General features: G+C 53.2%; 1 protein-coding gene across 1 annotated transcript in view; it reads right to left on the bottom strand.

Annotated features, from left to right (window-relative positions):
- Positions 1–6732: 6732 nt before the first annotated feature.
- Positions 6733–22958, bottom strand: part of KCND3 (potassium voltage-gated channel subfamily D member 3) — a 92790-nt gene continuing 76564 nt past the window's right edge. The window contains exons 4-8 of the mRNA XM_054293988.1: positions 19071–19172; positions 13399–13491; positions 10374–10430; positions 9333–9580; positions 6733–7265 (exon numbers count right to left, since the gene is read on the bottom strand). Of these exons, the coding sequence (XP_054149963.1) occupies positions 7076–7265; positions 9333–9580; positions 10374–10430; positions 13399–13491; positions 19071–19172 (690 nt within the window). The 3' untranslated portion in view covers positions 6733–7075. The remainder of the gene's footprint in view (positions 7266–9332; positions 9581–10373; positions 10431–13398; positions 13492–19070; positions 19173–22958) is intronic.

Raw genomic sequence — 22958 nt, 5'->3', positions numbered from 1 at the left:
GATAAAAGGCAGCCATTCCCACATAAGAAATGTCAGGAAATCCAGAACAATCCCAGTTGTGTTTCGTGGCATCCCAGAGTGGTTTGGGTGGGAAGGGACCTTAAAGTTCACCTTGTTCCACTCCTGCCATGGCAGGGACCCCCTCCCCTGTGCCAGGAGCTCCCAGCCCTGCCCAGCCTGGCCTTGGGCACTGCAGGGCTCCAGGGGCACCCACAGCTGCTCTGGGCACCTGTGCCAGGGCTGCCCTCCCTCCTGCCTCCCTGTGGCTGTTGGGTGAAGCTGGATTCCCTCTCCATGCTCGGTTCCAAGTTGGTGCTCATCCCCTTTTCCCTGATTCTCTTGGTAAACACCAGGCGCTGATTCTATCCCAGCGAAGTGGCAGAGTGAAGGGAGCATCTCAATGCCTGCACTGCTAAATTAAATCCAGTTAATTAACACTGTATAAATAACATTTCTATAGCAAGGTGTGCAGCAGGCTGTGTGGTGGAGGATTTAATTATGTAGAAAATGTGCAGCAATCATAATTGGTCTGTCCCTCTGGGTGCAACGGTATCAGGCTTCCCACACTTCCAGGAATACTTTAATTAGAACCGGAATTACCCATTAGTGCTAACACTAATTGATATTTCCTGTTTGGCTTGTACGGAGCTGTCCTGGGGCAGTGCTGGCTGGCTCGGGGTGCTGACCCTGGGTTGCCAGTGCACTCATTTTGGAAGTTTTTCTTTCTGTGCTTTGTTCCTGCCTTACTCCCTCTGTGTCACAAATGACTCCAGGGAGGGGGTTCCCCTTTGAGTAGTTGGAAAAGGCCAAGGCAGCTTGATTGTGGTTCCAAGATGAATTTTTGCAACTTGTAGCATTCACAGAGGGGACCCTGCAAGAGATGCACCTCAGGATCTGCATTATTGCTGTCCTCTGACATCTCACTGATTTCCTTAATGATTGCTTTGGGAAGAGTTAATTAGTATTTAAATGCAACTCCAGTGGCCCAGGTCAACACCCAGAGTTCTCCAGAAGAGCCTCCCAGAAGGTTTTGGGAAGAAATGACAGCATGCTGTTGGAATTTGTGGCACATACTCTGTTTAATCCGGATTGGATACATCAGGTACAGCAGTGGCACAAGACTCAATACTGTAAATGATATACAAGTTTCAACATATGCACTACAATTCCAAAAGAAGACAACAGGAAACTCGGTTCTTCTAGAAAGTTGTTCTCAAATGAAGCTACCTGCAGTTGTGTCCAGTACATTTCGTATCTGTCCTCTGACATTTGTAAAGCAAAGCCCATTGAAAGTACGAAAATAGAAAAGAATCGGGTTGAGAGCTTCTTACAACATAGAACTCCTAAAGAAAACACCATTGCATTGGAATGCCGTACTGGTTTATCAAAAATAGACCATCACACCGCTCGTGGAGACTCGCTTGGTCCGAGGAGCCCTGGAGCTCCCAGGGGTGGTTGGAGGGGGGAGCAGCACTGGGGGCACCTTCCCCCAGCTCGCTGAGGCTCCGGAGCAGCACTGGTTAAACCCAGGGAGGGGAGGGACACACGGACACACACAGAGGGACAGACCCGACTGGGAACAGGAGGGGGGACCGTCACAAGCTCTCTGTCACCTGCTCTTTGTTCCACCTGAAGCGTTTGTGGCACAGGAGCTGCCCCTGGACAGGAGCAGCAGCTCTGGCTCTGTCCAGAATTCCCTGTGGCGTTTGGGGTGTCAGGAGCTGAGCTGCACTCGGGGCAGGAGGAGGGCTCCTTGCTCTACGGGATTGCCAGAGAGGTGAAATGACTTCCTCGAGGTCACTTAGCGATGGCTCAGGAGCTCAGGAGCAGGGCCCAGGTGCTGGTGCTCAGCTCCTGATGTTCACTGCCTTCCCTTTGCTCTGACAGCCTTAGAAAGAGGGAATCACCACGGACAGCGTTTTTGGCAAATACAAAGCCTAAAAACTTGGGCTCTAAACCCATGGATGTGCTGCAGTTGGCTCCAAGTGCTGGAGAAAAACAAGTGTTCTAAAATAAAATATTGAGATGGACTGGAAGGGTGAGTGATGTGGGAAAGGTGTTTTATTCACCTAACTGTAAAAGCAGAATTAAGTTTGTGGTTCAAAGCTGCTGATGTTCACCAGCTCTCCATGAGTGCTGACTGTAACTCTGCCTTAGTCCAACAGATTAAAATATTACAAAGTCCAAGGGATGTAGCAACACATAAATTAAATGGGATTTTTAATTTCCTGGGTTTTCTTTACAATACATGTAAGATGCAACATGTTTGCAACCTCTTTACTTAAAAAAGCAAACTCTTGAAGGAAATTTGAATTCTTTGGCTGGTATTAATCTGATTTTCATGCACACACCTTGAGCTGTCTAGACTAGAATGACAAATGCTGGGTTACAGTACAGGTGCATTAGCAACAGGTTTAGGTTAAACAAGTGGCATTGAATAATTTGGTCTTTCTTGCCAATTAAAGAAAGATGTATTTTGGATTATCCATGAGGTTTATTCTGCACTAAAGCCATGTGTTACTTAGGTTGTCCTTGCAAGGAAACTGAAAGCAAAAGGTGGCTTTTAGAAAGAGTCAATAGAAGTCAAAGCCTGTGTGTGAAAGGTATTTTTCATCATTTGCTGCCAGCTGGGTGTGAATCCTGTTAGCAGCTCAACGCCAGGTGAGAGGAGAGGAAATCTATTGATAGCATAGGCTGAAAATCAGTGAAAATATTTCTCCTTCAGAAAAAGCTTTGGAAAGGAAATAAAATGCTCAAAAAAGGAGTTGCTCCTTTGATATTTTTATATTGCTTTAGGAAAATCTGAAAAAACAATGCCCTTCCACTTGCTTTTTGTACAAAGAATCCATTTTTGCCTCTTTTAAAGGAGCTTCTCTAAAACTGTAAAAAGTTATGAGGAATGAGAGGAGGGGAAAGGCTTGGAGCTGCAGTGCCAGCACAGCACTGGTGGTGTTCTGGGGCTCATGGGGCTGTTCCAGAGCCTGCCCAGTCCCTGCAGGGATGGGTCCCTGTGGGGATGGGTCCTTGGGATGGATCCCTGTCCCTGTGGGGATGGGTCCCTGTGGGGATGGATCCTTGGGATGGATCCCTGTCCCTGTGGGGATGGACCCCTGTGGGGATGGATCCCAATCCCTGCGGGGATGGACCCCCGTCCTTGCAGGAGTGGATCCCTGTCCCGGTGGGGATGGATCCCTGTGGGGATGGGTCCCAATCCCTGCGGGGATGGACCCCCGTCCTTGCAGGAGTGGATCCCTGTCCCGGTGGGGATGGATCCCTGTCCTGTCCGTGCAGGGATGGATCCCGTGGGGATGGGTCCTTGGGATGGATCCCTGTCCCTGTGGGGATGGGTCCCTGTGGGGATGGATCCCAATCCCTGCGGGGATGGACCCCGGTCCTTGCAGGAGTGGATCCCTGTCCCGGTGGGGATGGATCCCTGTCCTGTCCGTGCAGGGATGGATCCCGTGGGGATGGGTCCTTGGGATGGACCCCCGTCCCTGCAGGGATGAATCCCTGTCCTAGGAGTGGATCCCTGTCCTTCCAGGGGTGGATCCCTGTCCCTGCAGCCCCCAGAGGTGCACAGTTCTCTCCTGGGGTAACCCCAGGTTTTCCACAAGGCAGTTCCAGCTGCTTTCGGAGGCTTCATTGGGCGACTCCAGAGGATAGAGAGAGCTAGTGCATCCACTAAAAACACTTTTAGCCTGTTTCTCTAGGCTCAGACTTCCTTAAATCTGTGTGTTTGTATCCCCTGAGAGCCTGTGCTGAGGAACTGGCAGCATGTGCAGCCCTGTTCATGGCAGGGGCAGAGCCGTGGTTCCCAGCGAGGATAACAATTCCTGATTTGTGGAAGAAAACAGAGGCCGTGGCAATCAGAGCCCGAGCAGCCAGCCAGAAACTCCTGGAACTGGTTCTCCTCCTTCTTTTTAACCTTTAAAATTGAGTGTTATGCTCCCTTTCCCAACAAGTTTGTCTGACAGTGATTAAAAGCCCCTTTGGGCGAGGGCTGCCACAGGACTATTTACAGATACAGAGATGTGGAGTGCCTGGTCCAGCACTCCACGCTGAATCAGGAATAAGAGAGGCAGCACCAAGAATCCTTGGGAATCCCTGACTCTTTGTAATTTTTATTCCTGTCCCTGTCAGCACAGGGCATTTCACCCTCACTCTGTGCCAGTGGAGAGGAGGCTGCAAAGGTGGCGAGGGGAGGAGAGCAAGGCCTCTGATCTAGGAGGGCAGGGGTGCTCAGATGATGACACTTAATGAAAATAAAGCAAAACCTAAATTAAAACATCGAAAAAAACCTCAGTAATGGTAAGATTAACTGCAGTATAACCTCCTACAGGAAGCAGCAAAAGGCAGAGCATTTTAATCTTTAAAAACAGGACTAAACATAGTTTTGGGTAACACATCACAGCCCTGGAATAAATGACTGAAGCTGGTGCAGCTACTGGAGGCTCAGCCATAGCCCTGGGGTTCCTGGGACGTTGGAGGACTCTGAGGAGGGTTGGAGGGATTCTCACTGAGCTAATGCAGCAGCCATGGCTCAGGCACAGCAGGAGTGCTGCCAAAGCAGGGTGCAGCTCCTACGTGTAATCAGCATTAATTATCTATACATGTATGTGTCTGTAATTAGCTATATGTGTGTGTATATGTGCAGATAAATATTACACCGGGAGAGGATATGACAGATGTTAAAACAAAACATCATCCCTCTGCTGAGCCCGCCTCAATCACTCTTTGAGCCGTTCCTTCCACTCTGAAATTGGTAAAATCCCTGCTCAGGAGGGGACTGGGACCTTGCCCTGCTCCCTCCATGGTTTTGGGGACGGGGCTGGGAGGTTTGTGCATGAGCAGGGCACAGCCAGGCTGGGGCAGGGCAGGGAGGGGATGCTCCTCACTCTGCCCTCCCTGCATCCCTGGGAAGGGGCATTAAGGAGGGCACAGGGGCAGAAAAGAGGGAGCAGTTGTGTTTCAGGCCATGAATTTCCCTGGAGGAATCCTTCCTAGGAAGGTGCCAGAGGAGGTGCCAGCGCTGAGCACGGCTCAGGCCCAGTTTGAGGTACCTGGGGTACCACACAGTGTTCTCAGTTTTTGGTTAGCTGTTAGTTCACGGTGAGACTTTTCCCAAACCAAGGGTAGGACTGTGAGTAGAAAATGCTGTCTGTACCACACGTTAGCAAACGTTACCAAGCTCCAGTCCTGCTCCCCCTTCCCAGGCAGGCCCTGTGCTGGCCTGGAGAACTGGAATTGCTGCCCTTGTCTATCCCCAAAATCAATGCAGCCCGGGAGCCATGGATGGGACAACTGGAGCCCTCAGCCTGTGAAAAAGCCAAACACCTCTCTGTCCATGCAAGATATTTGGCTCTGGGGTTAGTTATTATCAAGTATAAATCCAGACATTATTTGGCTACTATTTACAACGGGTCACACGTCCACTGCCAGCAAAGGAATTTCTCTATAGGAACCAAAAGTAAAAAGTAAAAAGCATGGGCATACATTACAAGGAACCTCTAGTAGACTCAGGAACGCTCGATGCAGTTGAGTTCAGTGCTTTCATTCTTTGCCATTTGTGTGCACAGTATTAAAAAAGAATCCTACCTTTTTTTTTTCCCTTTTTAAAAATACAGAACTGTAGTCTAGTCACACTCTTACAAGTAAGTGATAACAAAAATAGAAAGCAGATACCCAGGTGGGACTAAAACTCTACTAAAGCCTGTCTTCTTTTTTTTTTGTTGTTGTTGTTTTTGTTTTTCTCCACAAATATGTTTCCACAGACAATAATTAGCAGACAAACACAGTTTGCAATTGCACTGTATTGACCTGAAAGGCGGGTACAAAATAGTCTAAATTGGGGATGGCATCCGGGGAGGGAGGTGTGGGTGTGGGTGTGTGTGTGCAGGGGGCTGGCACACCTGGCAGGGCCGTGCCCTCCGTGGCTCTGCCCACTCACACTCACACACGCAGCCCTGCAGGGGGCTGCTGTGACAGGTGGCTTCTTTTCTCTAAATCTTTTCCTATAAAAGAAAAAAAACAGTGAAATTTTGGTTGGTTTAAAGGACCTGCTCCATGAAGAGAGAAAAAAAAGAAAAAAGTCACAAAATCTATTGTTTTTCACCTTTTCAGTCATTTCCTCGTGAATAAATATTATCCATTAAAAACCTTTAAAAAGGTGCTGCGATACACAGTGTTAGATTCCGTTCTCTGCAGTGGCTCTGCCGCCGGGCCGGCTCCTGCTCCTGCTCCTGCTCCAGCTGTGCGGCGCTGTCGGGCCGTGCGGGGCACAGCTGGCAGGCCCGTGCGGGGCACAGCTAGCGGGGCACAGCTGGCTGGGGCAGAGCTGGCCAGGCCATGCAGGGCACAGCTGTCGGGCCGTGCGGGGCACAGCTGGCAGGGCCGTGCGGGGCACAGCTGGCCGGGCACAGCTGGCGGGGCACAGCTGGTCGTGGCAGAGCTGGCCGGGGCACAGCTGGCCAGGCCATGCAGGGCACAGCTGTTGGGCCGTGCAGGGCGCAGCTGGCCGGGCACAGCTGGCTGGGGCACAGCTGGCCAGGCCATGCAGGGCACAGCTGTTGGGCCGTGCAGGGCGCAGCTGGCCGGGCACAGCTGGCGGGGCACAGCTGGCCGTGGCAGAGCGGGCCGGGGCACAGCTGGCTGGGGCACAGCTGGCCAGGCCATGCAGGGCACAGCTGGCGGGGCACAACTGGCGGGGCACATCTGGCTGGGCCGTGTGGGGCACAGCTGGCTGGGCACAGCTGGCTCTGCCCGCAGCTCTCTGCTCCTGCTGCAGCCCTTCCTCTGTGCCCAGCGCCCAGTTCCGTCTGGTGCCCAACTCTGCCCAGTGCCTGCTTCTGCCCGGTGCCCAGTCCTTCCCAGTGCCCAGTGCCCAGTCCTTCCCAGTGCCCGGTGCCCGGTCCTGCCCGGTGCCCAGTCCTGCTCGGTGCCCGGTCCTACCCGGCGCTCGGTGCCCAGCGCTCGGTGCCCAGTTCTGCCCGGTGCCCAGTGCGTGGTCCTGCCTGGCGCCCGGTGCCCGGCGGAACGCAGAGCTCGGGGGCTCCGCCGCTGCAGCGCCGGGCCGGGCTCACAAGGCCGAGACCTTGACGATGTTGGGAACGTTCGTGGCGGGCCCGGGGCTGCCCGGGCCGGGCCTGCTCTCGCCCTCGGGCGTCAGCGCGGGCGGCGTGGGGATGCTGATGATGGCCGTGGTGATCTGCCCGGCCTTGCAGTTCGGCCGCAGCCCGTCGTCCGACTTCATGTTGAGGCTGGAGCGGCTGCAAAACAAATTTAGCGCTTGGCTCGGTCCTCAAAATGAGGCACTAGAAAGGATGGGCACGGTCGTGGTTCTTCATCAGGATCTTATTCAGCTGAAATATTCAAAGGCTCCATTTAAACCACCCCCGTTCCTGCAAGGCACCATTTATGTCTACACAGATTACATCGAGCTCTGGTAATGTTCCCCCTGGTTAGGAGACAGCTCCTCACAGGGCAAATTGCTCCGTTTCCATTTCCTTCTTGCATAATTCTAGTTTATTTAAAAGGACATCTAAATACACTGGCCTGGGTAGTGCATCTTTTCAGAGCACAGGTAGTTCTTTCTGAGAAAGATGTTGCCTTTCTTGCATTTCAAATACCTCTTTCATATTCGCTGTCCCTTGATCCTTTCTATTTTATTTCTCTCTGCAGTAGTTTCAAGGATGTGACAGCTGGGAGCATTCTTATTAGATCTGCATCAATTGCATCCTATAATTAATTACAGGGGGAAAATGATAGGTTGATTTCTGTGCATCTGCACAGCTCCAGGAGTCTGCTATTAGCAGCCCAACGTGTTCATTTTCCACACAAGGCCTGTCCTTTCAGCATGGAAAGCTCCCAGTCGGGAGCTGCTGCTGTTCCCTCGAGTGACTCACCCGGGGATGGTTCCTGATCCCCCAAACATCCAGGAACAGATCCCACCCCAATGCCTTGAATGGGGCAGCCCCAGGGCCTGGGTGCTGTGCCAGTGGTAACCAGCACACCCAGCTGGTCACATTCCTCACAAAAAACAACTGAAAAGCTTTTTTTTCTCTCTCATCCTTGCCCAGTTTGGTAAGCAAGTGAAATAAGTGTTGACATTTAAAATATCACCAGCGTCTGATTTAGCAGCCAGAACAGTTGACATTCCCCTGAATTACTGCTTCAGGTGCTGGTTTAAAATATTGTCATATTGAAACTGGAATAGCTGGAGGCTTGTTTTGTGCTTACTCATTCATAATTCATGCTCTGAAATGCCCTCCTGGCACCAAGTAATCACTTGCTGCCCTGAAGGCAGGTTTGTTTGGGTTTGTATGTCCCTTTGATAGGAGTGGGGAGAAGAGGAATGGGACATTCAAAACCAGCCCTGGTGCACAAAAAACTTAATGGGCTGAGGGGGATTTAGAAAGTAATTTAATATTTGCAGGAATTATATGGTGAATAAATGATTCTTCTTCAGCAATTTATGTATAAAATTAAATTTTAACCATTTTCTATTAAGGGGCACTTCACCTGTGTACTTTATGGCTTTTTAGGTCACAGCTACTAAAGCACCACTGTGAAATTCCTCTTATTTGCTTCCCAGTGATGCTTGGAGTGGCAATTTAGGGTTTTGGACAATGGAAATCGGTGGAGTGTCCCTTGGGACCACCTCAGCCCTCCAAGATGATGCTGGCCCTTGGTTTTGCCAAGTGCCCATTCCCTGTGGAGCCTGTTCGGTGCCTGCCACCCTCTGGGGGCAGACCCTTTGCTGCCATCCACCCTCCGGGCTGCCCTGGGGCCTGGGACAGCTTTAACCCTTTCACCGGCTCCTTCCTTGCCAGGACAGCCAGGAGCCGCCTGCCTTGGGTCACCACCGGGGGGAGACGAACAGGCTGCCAACAGGCCCTGCTCTGGCTGGAGAACAGCTGGGCACAGCTGGGCACAGCCCCGCCAGCCCTGCAGCCGGGCACAGCTGGGCACAGCTGGGCAAAGTCCTACCAGCCCCGCCAGCCCTGCAGCTGGAGAACAGCCCTGCCAGCCCCACCCTGGGCACAGTTCCGCACCTGGCGGTGAGGGAGGGCTGCTCGCTGCCCGGGATGTGGATGGTGCTCAGCTCCTGCACGCTCCGCAGCTGGGCACAGCTGGGCACAGCCCTGCCACCCTGCCATCCCCACCCTGGGCACACCCCTGCCATCCCCCGGTACCTGGCGGTGAGGGAGGGCTGCTCGCTGCCCGGGATGTGGATGGTGCTCAGCTCCTGCACGCTCCGCAGCTGGGCACAGCTGGGTACAGCCCCACCCTGGGCACACCCTGGGCACAGCCCCACCCTGGGCACAGTTCCATACCTGGCGGTGAGGGAGGGCTGCTCGCTGCCCGGGATGTGGATGGTGCTCAGCTCCTGCATGCTCCGCAGCCGGGTGGCGGGCACGCTGCAGTTGGGCAGCGCCGCGCTCCGCTTGTGCCGCCGGGAGCAGCAGGACGCGCCCAGCCCCGCCTGGCTGGACACGGACGGGCTGCGGGACGAGGGGTAGTTCTGCAGGGAGCTCTCCATGCAGTTCTGCTCGAACAGCTGCTCGTCGATGAACTCGTGGTTCTGCGGGGAGAGCGGAGCCGTCACTGCCCTGCTCAGGGAGATGCTCGAGGTGCCGCCAGGGCTGCAGTGGGCAGGGCGCTCCTGCCAGGGCTGCACTGGGCACTCCCCAAGGAGAGGATCTGCCCTGCCCTGCCCTGCCCTGCCCTCTCTGCCAGCAGGGAAATGGGAGGAGCTGTGGCAGTGAGAAAGGCATGAGGCCATCGCTGCTCACACAGCCTCCGTGGGGTTTGGGTTTCTCTTCATCTTCCACTGCATTCCAGAACGGCCTCAAAAAGTCTGGAGTGCCACGTGGTTATGAAAGCCAAAAGGAGCTGATGCTCCTCTTCTTCATGCCTGGGGGCAGGACTGTATTTTATTTCACCTGGCCAGAGAACTTAATGCTTGCATTGGGTGGTGGGTTCAAAGCATCCCTGCAGTGCATGAGCTGGGGGCAATAAACACTGCAGTGAAGGGAGGGAAGGAAACTCAGGAAGCTGAATCTATAAAGAGCTTTTGTGGTAAGGAACCAGAAGTCCTGAAAGAAAGAACTGCCGTGTGTGGCTGAGAACACCCAGGTGGAGGGAACAGACCCCGTCCAGTCCCTGTCGGCTGCAGAAACGATGGGAGACAAAAGCAACCATGCTGAGGGCAGCCACCAGATCCCACTGGGACAAGTCACAATCCCACAGGGAACAGGAGCATGGGAAAGCCAAAGGGAGCCACGTGCACAAACCCCAGGACAGGAGCACGAGGAGAAGGAAGCAAACACCGTCCAGACACGTCACAGAGACCACAGAGAAAACAGAGTAAATACCTTGATGGTGGAAGTTCGTACAGATAACAGGGGATCATCCACAAGATAGGACAATCCCTACGGGACAACATGCCAACAGAAGATAGAAACACAGTTCATTGTCCATTCCAGCATCCACAAGTTCAGTCCCAGCACTGCATCTCTGGCCTCAGCATTCCTGCTCAGGTTTGAATGGGCAACAGAACCTCCTCTAGGCCCCTCAACCAGAACCCTTCTGCCAATTCAGCTTTTGAGGGCTCTGTCCATGGGAACAGAGCAGAACCAGAGCAGCTTTACTGCTGTGGTCCTTTGGGAGCCAAAGGCAAACAAGGTTCCAGCAGTGATGCACAGAGCACAGACTGGGGTTGCTTTGCTGTTGTGTCACCAGTGGGGTTTGATCAAGCTCTGTGAAAGCACAGAAGAAGGGTTTGGGTTGAAGGGCTGGGCTCAGGGCACTCAGCACTCAGAGAAAACACAGCATGTGAATGTCCAGAGCTGGAATGGGAGACAAAAACCTCCCTTTGTTTGAACCAGCTCGGTCTGCTGTGGGAATATGACAGAGTAATCTCTGTGGTGGCAGCTCCAAGCACTCCAGGGTCACTTTGTCATCTGACACAGCAGATCTGGGGCCATTCACAGCCACTCAGCTGGAAGTGTGTGCCAGCAGCAGCCCAGACACCAGGCCAATAAATAATGGACTCTCAGCATCCTCTGCCTGCCTTCAGAAGGGTGAATTGCCCATTGAAACAAGCTTGCAACCATGGTACATTCCTCATTCCATTCCTGCAACTCGCTCACAAAATGACTCTTCAGTGTTTAAAAATGCTTTTACTGCAATTCAAATTTCCTGTTGCACAGTGTTTTAATAGATTATGTGGAGTACAGGATCTGCACACAAACCCATTGAACCTTCTGGCCTGGTAATTCCAGAGCAGGATCCAAACCTGCTCTCTGATTTGGTGCTGCACCATGGCAAGAACGGGCTGAAAAGCATGAGGGAAAACCCCCTTTGTGCAGATTCTCCTTCTGAGCTTTAATCCAGATTCAAGCATCACTGTTACTGCCATTGTTTCCTGAAATTTTGGAACATTCTCAGTCCCTGCCACTCATTGTCTGAGCAGGTTTGTGAGCTGAGTTTGAGTGCTCAGCCTTTGTCAGTGCGGTGGGCTGGCACAGCCAGGGTGCCATCCTCACTAATTAGGGCACCACAGCACTAATTGGGGCACACTTTGGTTCCTTCAGTGATGCTCACCTGCCCCTGCACAGGTCAGAATTTCAGCTCCTTCTGCTGCAGCCCCTCTGCTCAAAGCGGGGCTGTGAAATGCGGGCACAGCTCTGAGGGGTTTGGGCAGAGAGTTTTGAACTGAAGAGTCAGGTTGTGAAATATCTGCTGGTAATGTAACATTGAAATAAAGCATGAGTTGTGTAAAACAGATTCAGGAGCCGTTGGCACAGGAGGAATCAGTTCCTGCCCTTGCCCTGGGACCCTCAGAGCTCCTGTAATTATTCCTCAGCTTCCTCCCGTGTCTCTCTGAGGCCCAAGTGCTGCTTTTCCAGCACCAGCCAAACTGTGGAAGTGAAGGTGATTTGTCTAAAAGAAACCCTTGCGAGTCAGAAATCAAAAGCACACTCGGTGATGGATGCAGATAGGAAAAGGCATGAATATTTCAAGTGTTAACCTCTCTCCATTCTCCCTAGAATGAATCATGCTGCAGATAATGTGTTCCTTTACTGCAGAACCTTTTCTATAAACCTGGAAGCAAAACATCTGTATCAAACAAATATCTGAAATGTTCCCAAAGACTTCTGCACACACAATTAGTCGTTAATACAAAATAAAACTCACTCCCAACACCTTGCAGGATGCAAACAGAACAGTCATGCTGTAAAACTGGCTGTGGGATAAATCAGCTGCAGCCAGAGATGAGCAGAGCTGTGTGCAGCCTTTACACCCTGGGACAGGCGCACCCTCTCTGGCCATCCCAGGGCTAAAGGTTCTGTTTCCCAGGATAAATGAGCTGCCCTTAACCAGAGATGAGCAGAGCTATGTGCAGCCTTTACAGCCTGGGACAGGTTCATCCTCTCTGGCCGTCCCAGGGCTAAAGGTTCTGTTTCCCAGCCCTGGGCAGTGGTGCCAGGCTGTGCCTGGGGGTCCCAGCAGCATCAGCAGCACCTTCCTCCCAGGCAGCAGAGCTGCCCTGGTGCTGCTCAGCCCCACCGAGGGGTGTGGGGTATGTGGAAATGCACCTGGGGTCTCTCAGGAGCACTGAAAAAATGAAATTTCTCACTCTGACATCTCCCTGAGCCCTGGCTGACATCCATGTGTGCTCAGACGCTGGGAAGCTGCTGCTGGCTCTGTGCGGGGAGGGACTGAGGGCAGCAGGTGATCCCATCCCACCTTTGTCCCTCTGCACAGGAATTCCTGCTCTCATTGCACAGAGAATGAGGTAAAAGTGCCTTTCACCCGCTGCAGACTGTTCTGGGGAGCCCAGGGTGGGTCCCAGCCCCACAGGGATGTGCCAGGGGTCCCCAGGATGGGTCCCAGCCCCACAGGGATGTTCTGGGGAGCTCAGGGTGGGTGCCAGCCCCACAGGGATGTGCCAGGATGGATCCCAGCCCCAGGGGATGTGGCAGGGGATGCTCTGGGGAGCCCAGGATGGGTACCAGCCCCAGGGGATGTGGCAGGGGATGCTCTGGGGAGCCCAGGATGGGTACCAGCCCCAGGGGATGTGGCAGGGGATGCTCTGGGGAGCCCAGGATGGGTACCAGCCCCAGGGGATGTGGCAGGGGATGCTCTGGGGAGCCCAGGATGGGTACCAGCCCCAGGGGATGTGGCAGGGGATGCTCTGGGGAGCCCAGGATGGATCCCAGCCCCAGGGGATGTGGCAGGGGTCCCCAGAGTTGGTACCAGCCCCAGGGGGATGTGCCAGTGGATGTGCCAGGGGTGCCCAGGGTGGATCCCAGCCCCGGGGGTGTTCCAGGGTCCCTCAGAGCCCCCGGTGCAGCCCCCCAGCCCTGCAGGGCTGTGCCCTGTGCCGGCACTCACCGTGGTTTTTTCCAGGCAGTGCAGCAGATGGTGGTGTTGGCTCTCGATTAAGGAGGTGCCTTTCGTCATGTGCTGCTCCTCCTCGGTGGATCCCTGAGCAGCCGCGGAAAGAGGAGGGAACAAAACCCCAACAGGTGAAAATCCAAGAGAACAACGGGAGCCAGCGGGGGCTGGCACGGGGTGAGGAGGATTCCAGTGCTGCCAGCTCCCAGGATTGCTCAGGGTTTTATTGATGGTTTCCCTTGTCCACAAAGGGAGAGAGGTGCACAAAGCACAGGCAGGGGATGTGAGGTGTCTGCAGTGCCTGAATCTGAGAGGAAATATCAATGTGCATGGCTTGAATTGCTGCTCAGGAGAGGAAACGGGGGGCAGAACATCCTGCCAGGACATTGCCAGATCCTGCCAGGACATTGCTTGTGGCCCTCGAGGGGATCCAGTTCAGCCCTGGTGAAAGCATTGCAGTTAAGCACAGCCCAGCATTAAACACTGTGAAATACTGTGAAATATTTTAAATACTGTTCAATACTGCTCAATACTGTTCAATACTGTTAAATGCTGTTCAATACTGTTCAATACTGCTCAATACTGTTCAATACTGCTCCATACTGTTCAATACTGTTCAATACTGTGAAATACTGTTCAATACTGTTCAGTACTGTTCAATACTGCTCAATACCGTTCAATGCTGATCAATAATGATAAATACTGATCAATACTGCTCAATGCTGTGCCCACTGCTGCCCTGCCCTGGGTGCCACTCCCAGCTGGTGCTGTGGTCCCCAGGTGCAGGAATAACTGAGTGTGCCAGAGCCAGAGCACAGCTGGAGTGGCACACTGAGGAATCTGGCTTCCTGAACACAGAATTAACAGACTCCTGTGGGAATGCAGCTTAGGCAGGTTATGGGTTTTTTGTGGCTGTTGTTTTGGAAGACGAACATTCCCAGATGTATTTTTAGAAGTGGCCTAAAAAAAAAAAATAAATCAGTTCCATTTTTCTTATTACCAATGCTACAGATGAGGTAACAGCTCCAGCAGGCCCTGCTGGCTCCTGCTGGGATGTCTGACTGCACTGGAGCCTGGCTGGAACGTTCCCCAGGGAGCTCCTCGGGAGCCCTAAAGCTGAGATGATGCTGCACTAAAGCTCTGGGAGCAGAGGGAGGAAGAGCACATATTGCAAACACTGTCTTTATATGAGGATTTGCCTGAGAGGAAACCAAAATGGGGCCTGAAAGCCAAGGCAGAGCTTGCCCAGCTCTGGCGGGAGACCCAGGGCGGTTGTGAAGGGTTGGCAGCACAGCCCAGCCTCTCCCTCTGTGTCCCATCCCAGGGCTGGGCTCTGTAGGTGCACCAGGGGTAGGACGGTCAGGACAGATGGACACAAGAGGTCTCTGAAGCCAGGTCAGGAATTTGGGGTTTATTGCAAAGGGCCTGGGTGCAGGGCCCTGCTGGGAGCTGCCAGGCCCAAGAGAGGGAGATTGAGGTAAAGAGAGAGGTAAAGAGGGTGAGAGAGCAAGGTTCCTGTTACAATACAATAAATCTTCTGGTCGTGGAACTTGGGGTTTATTGCAAAGGGCCTGGGGGCAGGGGCCTTTTGGAACTTGGGGTTATTGCAGAGGGCCTGGGTGCAGGGCCCTGCTGGGAGCTGCAGCCACAGCTCAGAGCAGGCCCCAGACTAGAGAGGGGGAGAGAGGATGAGAGGGTAAGAGAGTAAAAGGGTAAGAGAGTGAAGTTCCCGTTCCAATACAATAAATCTTCTTCTGTGTTGAATATTCTAATTCTCACTAACAAATCTAGTACAAAACACAAATCCTACAGCATTTCCATACAGCCTATAAGAATCATTACATTACCATACTGTGTTACATTTTAAACGCTAAAAACTCCTCTTTGGGCCCCTTCTGCCAAGCTGCAGGGTCTGCTCTGACCCTTGGGCCTGTCTGCAAGCAGAGGGTGTTGTTCCATCCAAAGGGGATCACCTTCAGTGGCCACACCATTGTTTTCCAGTTGTTCAGTGACTGAGGGATCCCAAAGCTTGCTTTCATTTCAATCTCGCTTATGGTTTCCCTATTCTCAGAATCTTTTGCCAGACAATCATATTGATAAGGCTTTCCTATTCCATCTCCCCCAGCAGGCTCGGGGGTGGCAGTGCCAGGAGGGGGCTGAGGCTCAGGGAATGCCCCCTCTGCCACCTCTCCCTCCTCATCCTCCTGAGCAGGAGCCCCAGGGCAGCTCAGGTGGCAAATGGCCCCAGATGTGCAGAGCTGCTGGCAGGGCCAGGGCCCAACCCCAGGCATTTGGGGTTTTGGGAGCAGGGATGAGGGAAGGGATCCTCAGAGCTGGGCTCTGCACCCTGGGCTGCTGTAGAAAAACAGAATCTGGGTCTGCAGCAGAGGAGTTTGGCTGCAGTGAAGAGAGCTGAGCTCCCTGAGCAGGGATGCCAGGTTGGCAAGGCTTTGGTGCCAGTCTCCACTCGGTTTGCTCTTGGAAGGCATTCAGGGAGGCTGCAGCACGCTGTGGTGTCAGCTCTGACACCCAAAATTCTTCCTTTTTACCTCGATGTTAGTGCTCCATCAGTGGGCTTGATGAGCTGCACTGGCCCTGCCCAGCCTTATCTGGGGCTTGAGAAAGGCCCCAGAGCTGCCAGACTGCTGTTCCTGGGCACTCACCTCCTGGCACTGCAGCTAAAAGGGAATTTCAGCTCTACAAGGAGATTAGTGCTAAGAGGATATGTAGGCTGCTTCCATGGGAAGGATCTCACCATCCCTCAAGCACTTCTGACATAAAGCCCACTAAAAAAAACCCTCTAAACGAGAAGAAAACAGTCTGAGCACTTGGTGTCTGGATGGCAAATGCCACAAATCCACACGTTTGTGGAGCACGAGCCTCTGGGAGCTGATCTCCTTCCTGATGCTGTCCTTGGATGGATCCTTTCCTTCCTTTGCCATTCCCTGTGCTGGGGCCTCCGGGCTGGGGACCCCTGGGACCCCCCAGCTCCTCAGGGAGCTCGTCCTGCTCCTGTGCCAGCCCTGCTGCTCCTCCCAAAGCAGGGCTGTGTCCCGTGGAGAGGGAAATCCAGGATTAGATCCCAAGTGAGGCTGCACAGATGCGTCCTGGCTGGCTCTGGGGCTCAGTCATCCTTCATTTCTGTGTCTTTGCTCCCCACGTGCACGACAGGCTGATTTATTGGAAATGGAATCCATGAAATGTGCTAATACCTGCTCTGGTGTTGATCAGGCTTAATGTAATCACCTCCTCTCGTGTCTGCTGCTTCTGCTGAGCAATCTGAGCACTTAAAAACTTTCCTGAGCAGCCAGAGGCCTCTGGAGGCCTTTAAAAATAAACCCAGCACAGGCAGCCCGAGCCAGGAGCCAGGGAACATCTCCCTGTCCAGCTGGGGATGGGCAGAGAGGGCACAGCAGCCTGCTGAGGGAGACATGGAGGGCAGGGGGGTTTATAATGAGGGCAGGGGGTGTTTCCAGTGAGGGCAGGGGTGTTTCCATAGAGGGCAGGGGTGTTTCCATAGAGGGCAGGGGTGTTTATAGTGAGGGCAGGGGTGTTTCCATAGAGGGCAGGGGTGTTTCCATAGAGGGCAGGGGGGTTTATAATGAGGGCAGGGGGTGTTTCCAGTGAGGGCAGGGGTGTTTCTATAGAGGGCAGGGGTGTTTCCATAGAGGGCAGGGGGTGTTTCTGGTGAGGGCAGGGGGTGTTTCTATAGAGGGCAGGGGTGTTTCTATAGAGGGCAGGGGGTGTTTCCATAGAGGGCAGGGGTGTTTCCATAGAGGGCAGGGGGGTTTATAATGAGGGCAGGGGTGTTTATAGTGAGGGCAGGGGTGTTTCCATAGAGGGCAGGGGGGTTTATAATGAGGGCAGGGGGTGTTTCTGGTGAGGGCAGGGGGTGTTTCCATAGAGGGCAGGGGTGTTTCTATAGAGGGCAGGGGGTGTTTCCATAGAGGGCAGGGGGTGTTTCCATAGAGGGCAGGGGGTGTTTCTGGTGAGGGCAGGGGGTGTTTCTATAGAGGGCAGGGGGTGTTTCCATAGAGGGCAGGGGGTGTTTCTGGTGAGGGCAGGGGGTGTTTCTATAGAGGGCAGGGGGTGTTTCTGGTGAGGGCAGGGGGTGTTTCTATAGAGGGCAGGGGTGTTTCTATAGAGGGCAGGGGGTGTTTCTATAGAGGGCAGGGGGTGTTTCCATAGAGGGCAGGGGGTGTTTCTGGTGAGGGCAGGGGGTGTTTCTATAGAGGGCAGGGGGTGTTTCTGGTGAGGGCAGGGGGTGTTTCCATAGAGGGCAGGGGGTGTTTCCATAGAGGGCAGGGGTGTTTCCATAGAGGGCAGGGGTGTTTCTGGTGAGCGCAGGGGGTGTTTCCATAGAGGGCAGGGGTGTTTCTATAGAGGGCAGGGGTGTTTCCATAGAGGGCAGGGGGTGTTTCTGGTGAGCGCAGGGGGTGTTTCCATAGAGGCCAGGGGTGTTTCCATAGAGGGCAGGGGGTGTTTCCATAGAGGGCAGGGGTGTTTCTGGTGAGCGCAGGGGGTGTTTCTATAGAGGGCAGGGGGTGTTTCCATAGAGGGCAGGGGTGTTTCCATAGAGGGCAGGGGTGTTTCTATAGAGGGCAGGGGTGTTTCCATAGAGGGCAGGGGGTGTTTCCATAGAGGGCAGGGGGTGTTTCCATAGAGGGCAGGGGTGTTTCTGGTGAGCGCAGGGGGTGTTTCCATAGAGGGCAGGGGTGTTTCCATAGAGGGCAGGGGGTGTTTCCATAGAGGGCAGGGGGTGTTTCCATAGAGGGCAGGGGTGTTTCCATAGAGGGCAGGGGTGTTTCTGGTGAGCGCAGGGGGTGTTTCCATAGAGGGCAGGGGTGTTTCTGGTGAGCGCAGGGGGTGTTTCCATAGAGGCCAGGGGTGTTTCCATAGAGGGCAGGGGGTGTTTCCATAGAGGGCAGGGGTGTTTCTGGTGAGCGCAGGGGGTGTTTCCATAGAGGCCAGGGGTGTTTCCATAGAGGGCAGGGGGTGTTTCCATAGAGGGCAGGGGTGTTTCTGGTGAGCGCAGGGGGTGTTTCCATAGAGGGCAGGGGTGTTTCTATAGAGGGCAGGGGGTGTTTCCATAGAGGGCAGGGGTGTTTCTATAGAGGGCAGGGGGTGTTTCCATAGAGGGCAGGGGGTGTTTCCATAGAGGGCAGGGGTGTTTCTGGTGAGCGCAGGGGGTGTTTCCATAGAGGGCAGGGGTGTTTCTAGTGAGGGCAGTGAGACCCAACCCAGCCCCAGCAGCTCTGGCACACAGCAGAGGGAGCTGAGAAAGAACCTGCTCTGCCTGCAGGGCAGCTCCTGTGCCAGCTCCTGTCCCATCTCCTGCCCCAACTCCCATTCCAACTCCTGTCCCAGCTCCTGTCCCTGTGCCAGCTCCTGTGCCCTCTCCTGTCCCAGCTCCCATCCCAGCTCCTGTCCCTGTCCCATCTTCTGTCCCAGCTCAGCCAGGAGCTCGGGGAGCCTTCCCTTCCCTTCCCTGTGGTGCAGCAGCTGGCTTCCAGATGTGTCTGCACCCTGCATAGGACCCCATGTGTGACCCTGAGTGTGACCCCAAGTGCCAGGCTGGGGACAAGGGGGAGCTGGGAGCCAGGGAGGGACAGCAGCAGGGTCAGGAGCAGGGACAGGGGCAGGGGCAGGGCCAGGTTCTGGTCACTCACCGGGAGCTCGAGGGCCTCGTTGAGCAGCCCGTTGCGCTTGCTGTGCAGGTAGGCGTTGGAGCTGCCCGTCTTGGCCACGCGGATCCGCGCCAGGCGCGCCTTCTGTGGGGACACAGGGACAGAGATTGGGGCGTTAGGGACAGGGACAGAGATTGTGGGGTTAGGGACACAGGGACAGAGATTGGGGCGTTAGGGACAGGGACAGAGATTGGGGTGTTAGGGACACAGGGACAGAGATTGGGGCGTTAGGGACAGGGACAGAGATTGGGGTGTTAGGGACACAGGGGCAGAGATTGGGGCGTTAGGGACACTGACATGGGGTTAGGGACAGTGACTGTGGGGTTAGGGACACAGGGACAGAGATTGTGACACAGGGCAGAGATTGGGCAGTTAGGGACAGGGACATGGGGTCAGGGACAGTAAGGTTAGGGACAGTGGGCTTAGGGCTGGAGGACAAGGGGGTTAGGGCTTTGCCCGTGCTCTGCACGTGAGGTGCCTCCATTTCTCACATTCCCCCCTCCAAACCCCTCTGTGTGTCCCAGCCCTGTCCTTGTCCCCTGCTCTGCTCAGGCTGCAGCAGCACAGGGACACAGGGCCCTGCAGTGGCACTGCTGCTTCATCAGCTGTGGCATCTGATGAAATAACTGTCCAAAAATACACAATACACCTCCAGGGGGACAGTGCAGGTGATAAAAGCACTCCAGAAAAATGGCAACAAGAAAAACCAGACCTTACCTCTTCCTTTTAGATAATTCCATTTAGCAGTTTCGTTTTTCTTTTCAATTGCTGCCTGCTTCTCTGTCGAGTGATTTGCCTTTTTTCCTTTCTACTGTTAATTTATGACTCAAACGCCATTAAAAGTAAATACATTAAATAGCTGCAGCTATTAAAAAATAATTACATTGTGCTGTAGTTTAAAATGCTGCATAATCCCTTAAATAACATGGAGCTCGTGATTTTCCCCTCTAATTAGAGGTGCTAATGGGTAAACGCTGTAGGAAGAGGAAAGCAGGAGGCAAAAATCTGCAGTGGGTCCAGAGAGTGGAGCCATTTCAGAGCCCTGTCCAGGTGTGAGCCACTCTGGCCCTCAGTGCTGGGAATATTTGAAATATTTGTTTGACCTCAAGCCCGTGTGGTGCCCCTGCAGACAATTCCTCAGGCAGAGACACCCGTGGGTAAAGTTGGCAGCTTTAACTGGGTGACACAGACTGTGACCAGGCTGAGAAATAGGTCTTCTTTTGGCCCCCCAAAACGGGGACACCTGAAATTGGCTTTGTTTGCTATACCTCACCTAGATTTCCTTGTCCCATTTTAGTGTTGAGCCTCCTGATCAGTGTGAGATCAGTGAGATCTCTGTGCTGGGCTGCCTGGGACAGGGGCAAGGCACAGACTGAGAGCACAATGAGAAATGAACTGCATCTTCCCTTTTTGTGAACCTTTCCCAAGCTGCTGGGCTGCTCCAGGCCCTGGAAGGACGGGCCTTAGGCTGTGACCTGGCACAGGATCCATGGGGATTGCTGCTGTGGGAGAGAGCTGGGGTAAAGCACTGAGCAATATTTCCATTTCCATGGCATTGTCCCTCTGTCCTGATCATTACATTGCCATTGAATGGTTCCTTCTAAACACAAGGATGTGCCTTTGTGTGTGTGTTCCTTACGTGTCACAGGGATCTCTCTCCCCTAATCAGGAGCGGATTTTGGGTGCAGTGCTGGTTTTTCCAGGGATGCTGTGATGGTCAGCACCATCAGAAGTTCCCATTTCTCTCTGTGCCTGATAAAATATCAGCTCTCCCCTAATCCGGAGTGGATTTTGGGTGCAGTGTGGTTTTTCCAGGGCTGCTCTCATGGTCAGCACCATCAGAAGGTTCCCATTTCTCTCTGTGCCAGATAAAACATCAGCTCCTCTGCTGGAGGATTGCCAGTGCCCACTCACCTCACCTGTAACAGGAAGGTTCATCCTCATCTCCAGTTCAGTCAGTTGTTAACGTGGATCCAGTCTCAGGCTGTTGTAATGAACATTATTCCCTTTGCCTCCAGGCTAGCAGGGGATCAAATATTAATAGCTGTACTCCATGTGGAGTGGAGATGGTTCTGAGGTCTGCTCCCTTTTCCTTTTGAAACAGGGCCACTTGCTCTCTAAATAATTAAGCCCCACAGCTTTTGTAGTTTGGAGCAGACGTTGTTATTTTAAAAATGTCAGTGGGGCAGGACAGAAGTTAATCCTGCTCTCCTGCACAAAGGATGGGCTGGGATCATCTCAGCGCCCAGCTCCGGTCCCCATCGTGATTAAATTTGGTAGATATCTTGATTAACTCAGCTAGAGAAGTTAATTAAAATTGGTGCCTAAAATTGGTTTGGCCCTCCAGACAGTTTCCTCCATTGGACTAGAAACAACTTTGAAACAAGAGCTCAGGTTTTTCTGTGAGTGTGCAAATGTGAATTTTCTGTGAGTGTCTCTGCTGGGTGGCACAAGCTCTGCCTGGCTTTGGGTCCCTGTCCTGTGTCTCTGTGGGCTCTGACAGTACAGAAGGGTTTCAGATCTTCCAAATTCTGCCGGTTTCTGCCACATGTGGGCAGGTTTTTGTCATCCCTGTCCTGCAGAGCTCCTGGCCCGGGCACTGAGCATGGGCAGGTGCAGGCCTGTAGTTGCCTGCTGCAAACATCATTTTTGATGGAGACGGTTGTCTTTGCATCTTTCCCCCAAAAGTGACAGACTAAAGGTCACCAGGGCCGGGCCTGAGCTCACAGTTACTGAAATAACCCCTGCACAGGAGGCTAAAAAAGGAAAAGCAAGCGGCACACTGTGTCTGCATGGAGATGGGAGAGGAGTTGCTAGGAAACCACAGGATCTCAAAATGCATATGACCTAATCTGGAAGATAATTTATATGATGAAAATAATAATACTAATGACAGCCACTTACAGGTTAGAATGATTAATTTGGTTATCTGGGAGCCCACGTGTTTCTCAGAGCAGGGTGGAAGGCAGGGCTCAGGAACTTGTGGGCTCTGCTGGTTTTCAGAAATTGGGGCTCAGGATCAGCACGAGGGCAGTGAAGCCCTGCACAGGTGGGGAGGTGCAGCATCCTGGGGCTCTGCACTGGCAGAGGATGGGGAGAAGAGCCTGAGCTCATCCTGTTGCTGTTTGGAGAAGTGCAGGGAGCAGGAGCTGCTGGCTGGGAGAAATGCTTACCAGATGGCAGGCTCAGGAAACAGCTAATTATTATTTATTAATGATTTTCATCCAGTTCTTATGGAGATAACGCTCACTCTTGATTTATGTGGGATAAAAAACTATTAAGCTACAAGCCATGACATGATTCCACATTAGCCAGACAACTTCAGCTTTCCAGATCTCCTGTCCTTGAGCAGGCAGGGAGTGCAGGAGCTGGAGACAGGAGCTCTGCAGCTGTTTTGGCATCATCACTCTCAGGATGGGGCTGGAAAGCACCTCTGGACTCAAACCAGAGCTCACCTGGGCTGACTGTGCAGAGCCACCTCCACCCGTGTCCAGGTGGGTTTGGGTTCCTCCAAACTCTGCACACCTGAGGGTATTTAGCCATTAACAAGGGCTCCAAACCCTGCACACCTGAGGGTATTTATACATTAATGAGGTCTCCAAACCCTGCACACCTGAGGGTATTTAGCCACTAACGAGGTCTCCACCCATGTCCAGGTGGTTTTTGGTCGCTCCAGACCCTGCACACCTGAAGGTATTTATACATTAATGAGATCTCCAAACCCTGCACACCTGAAGGTATTTATACATTAATGAGATCTCCAAACCCTGCACACCTGAAGGTATTTATACATTAATGAGATCTCCAAACCCCGCACACCTGAAGGTATTTATCCATTAACAAGGTTTCCACCCATGTCCAGGTGTTTGG

Source organism: Melozone crissalis, unplaced genomic scaffold (genome assembly GCF_028551555.1).
Source record: "Melozone crissalis strain CALT ecotype California unplaced genomic scaffold, PUWL_Pcris_2 ptg000198l_1, whole genome shotgun sequence".
Classification (NCBI taxonomy): domain Eukaryota; kingdom Metazoa; phylum Chordata; class Aves; order Passeriformes; family Passerellidae; genus Melozone; species Melozone crissalis.
The sequence above is the reverse complement of the archived record's forward strand: the minus strand, read 5'-3'. Positions and strand labels throughout refer to the sequence as shown.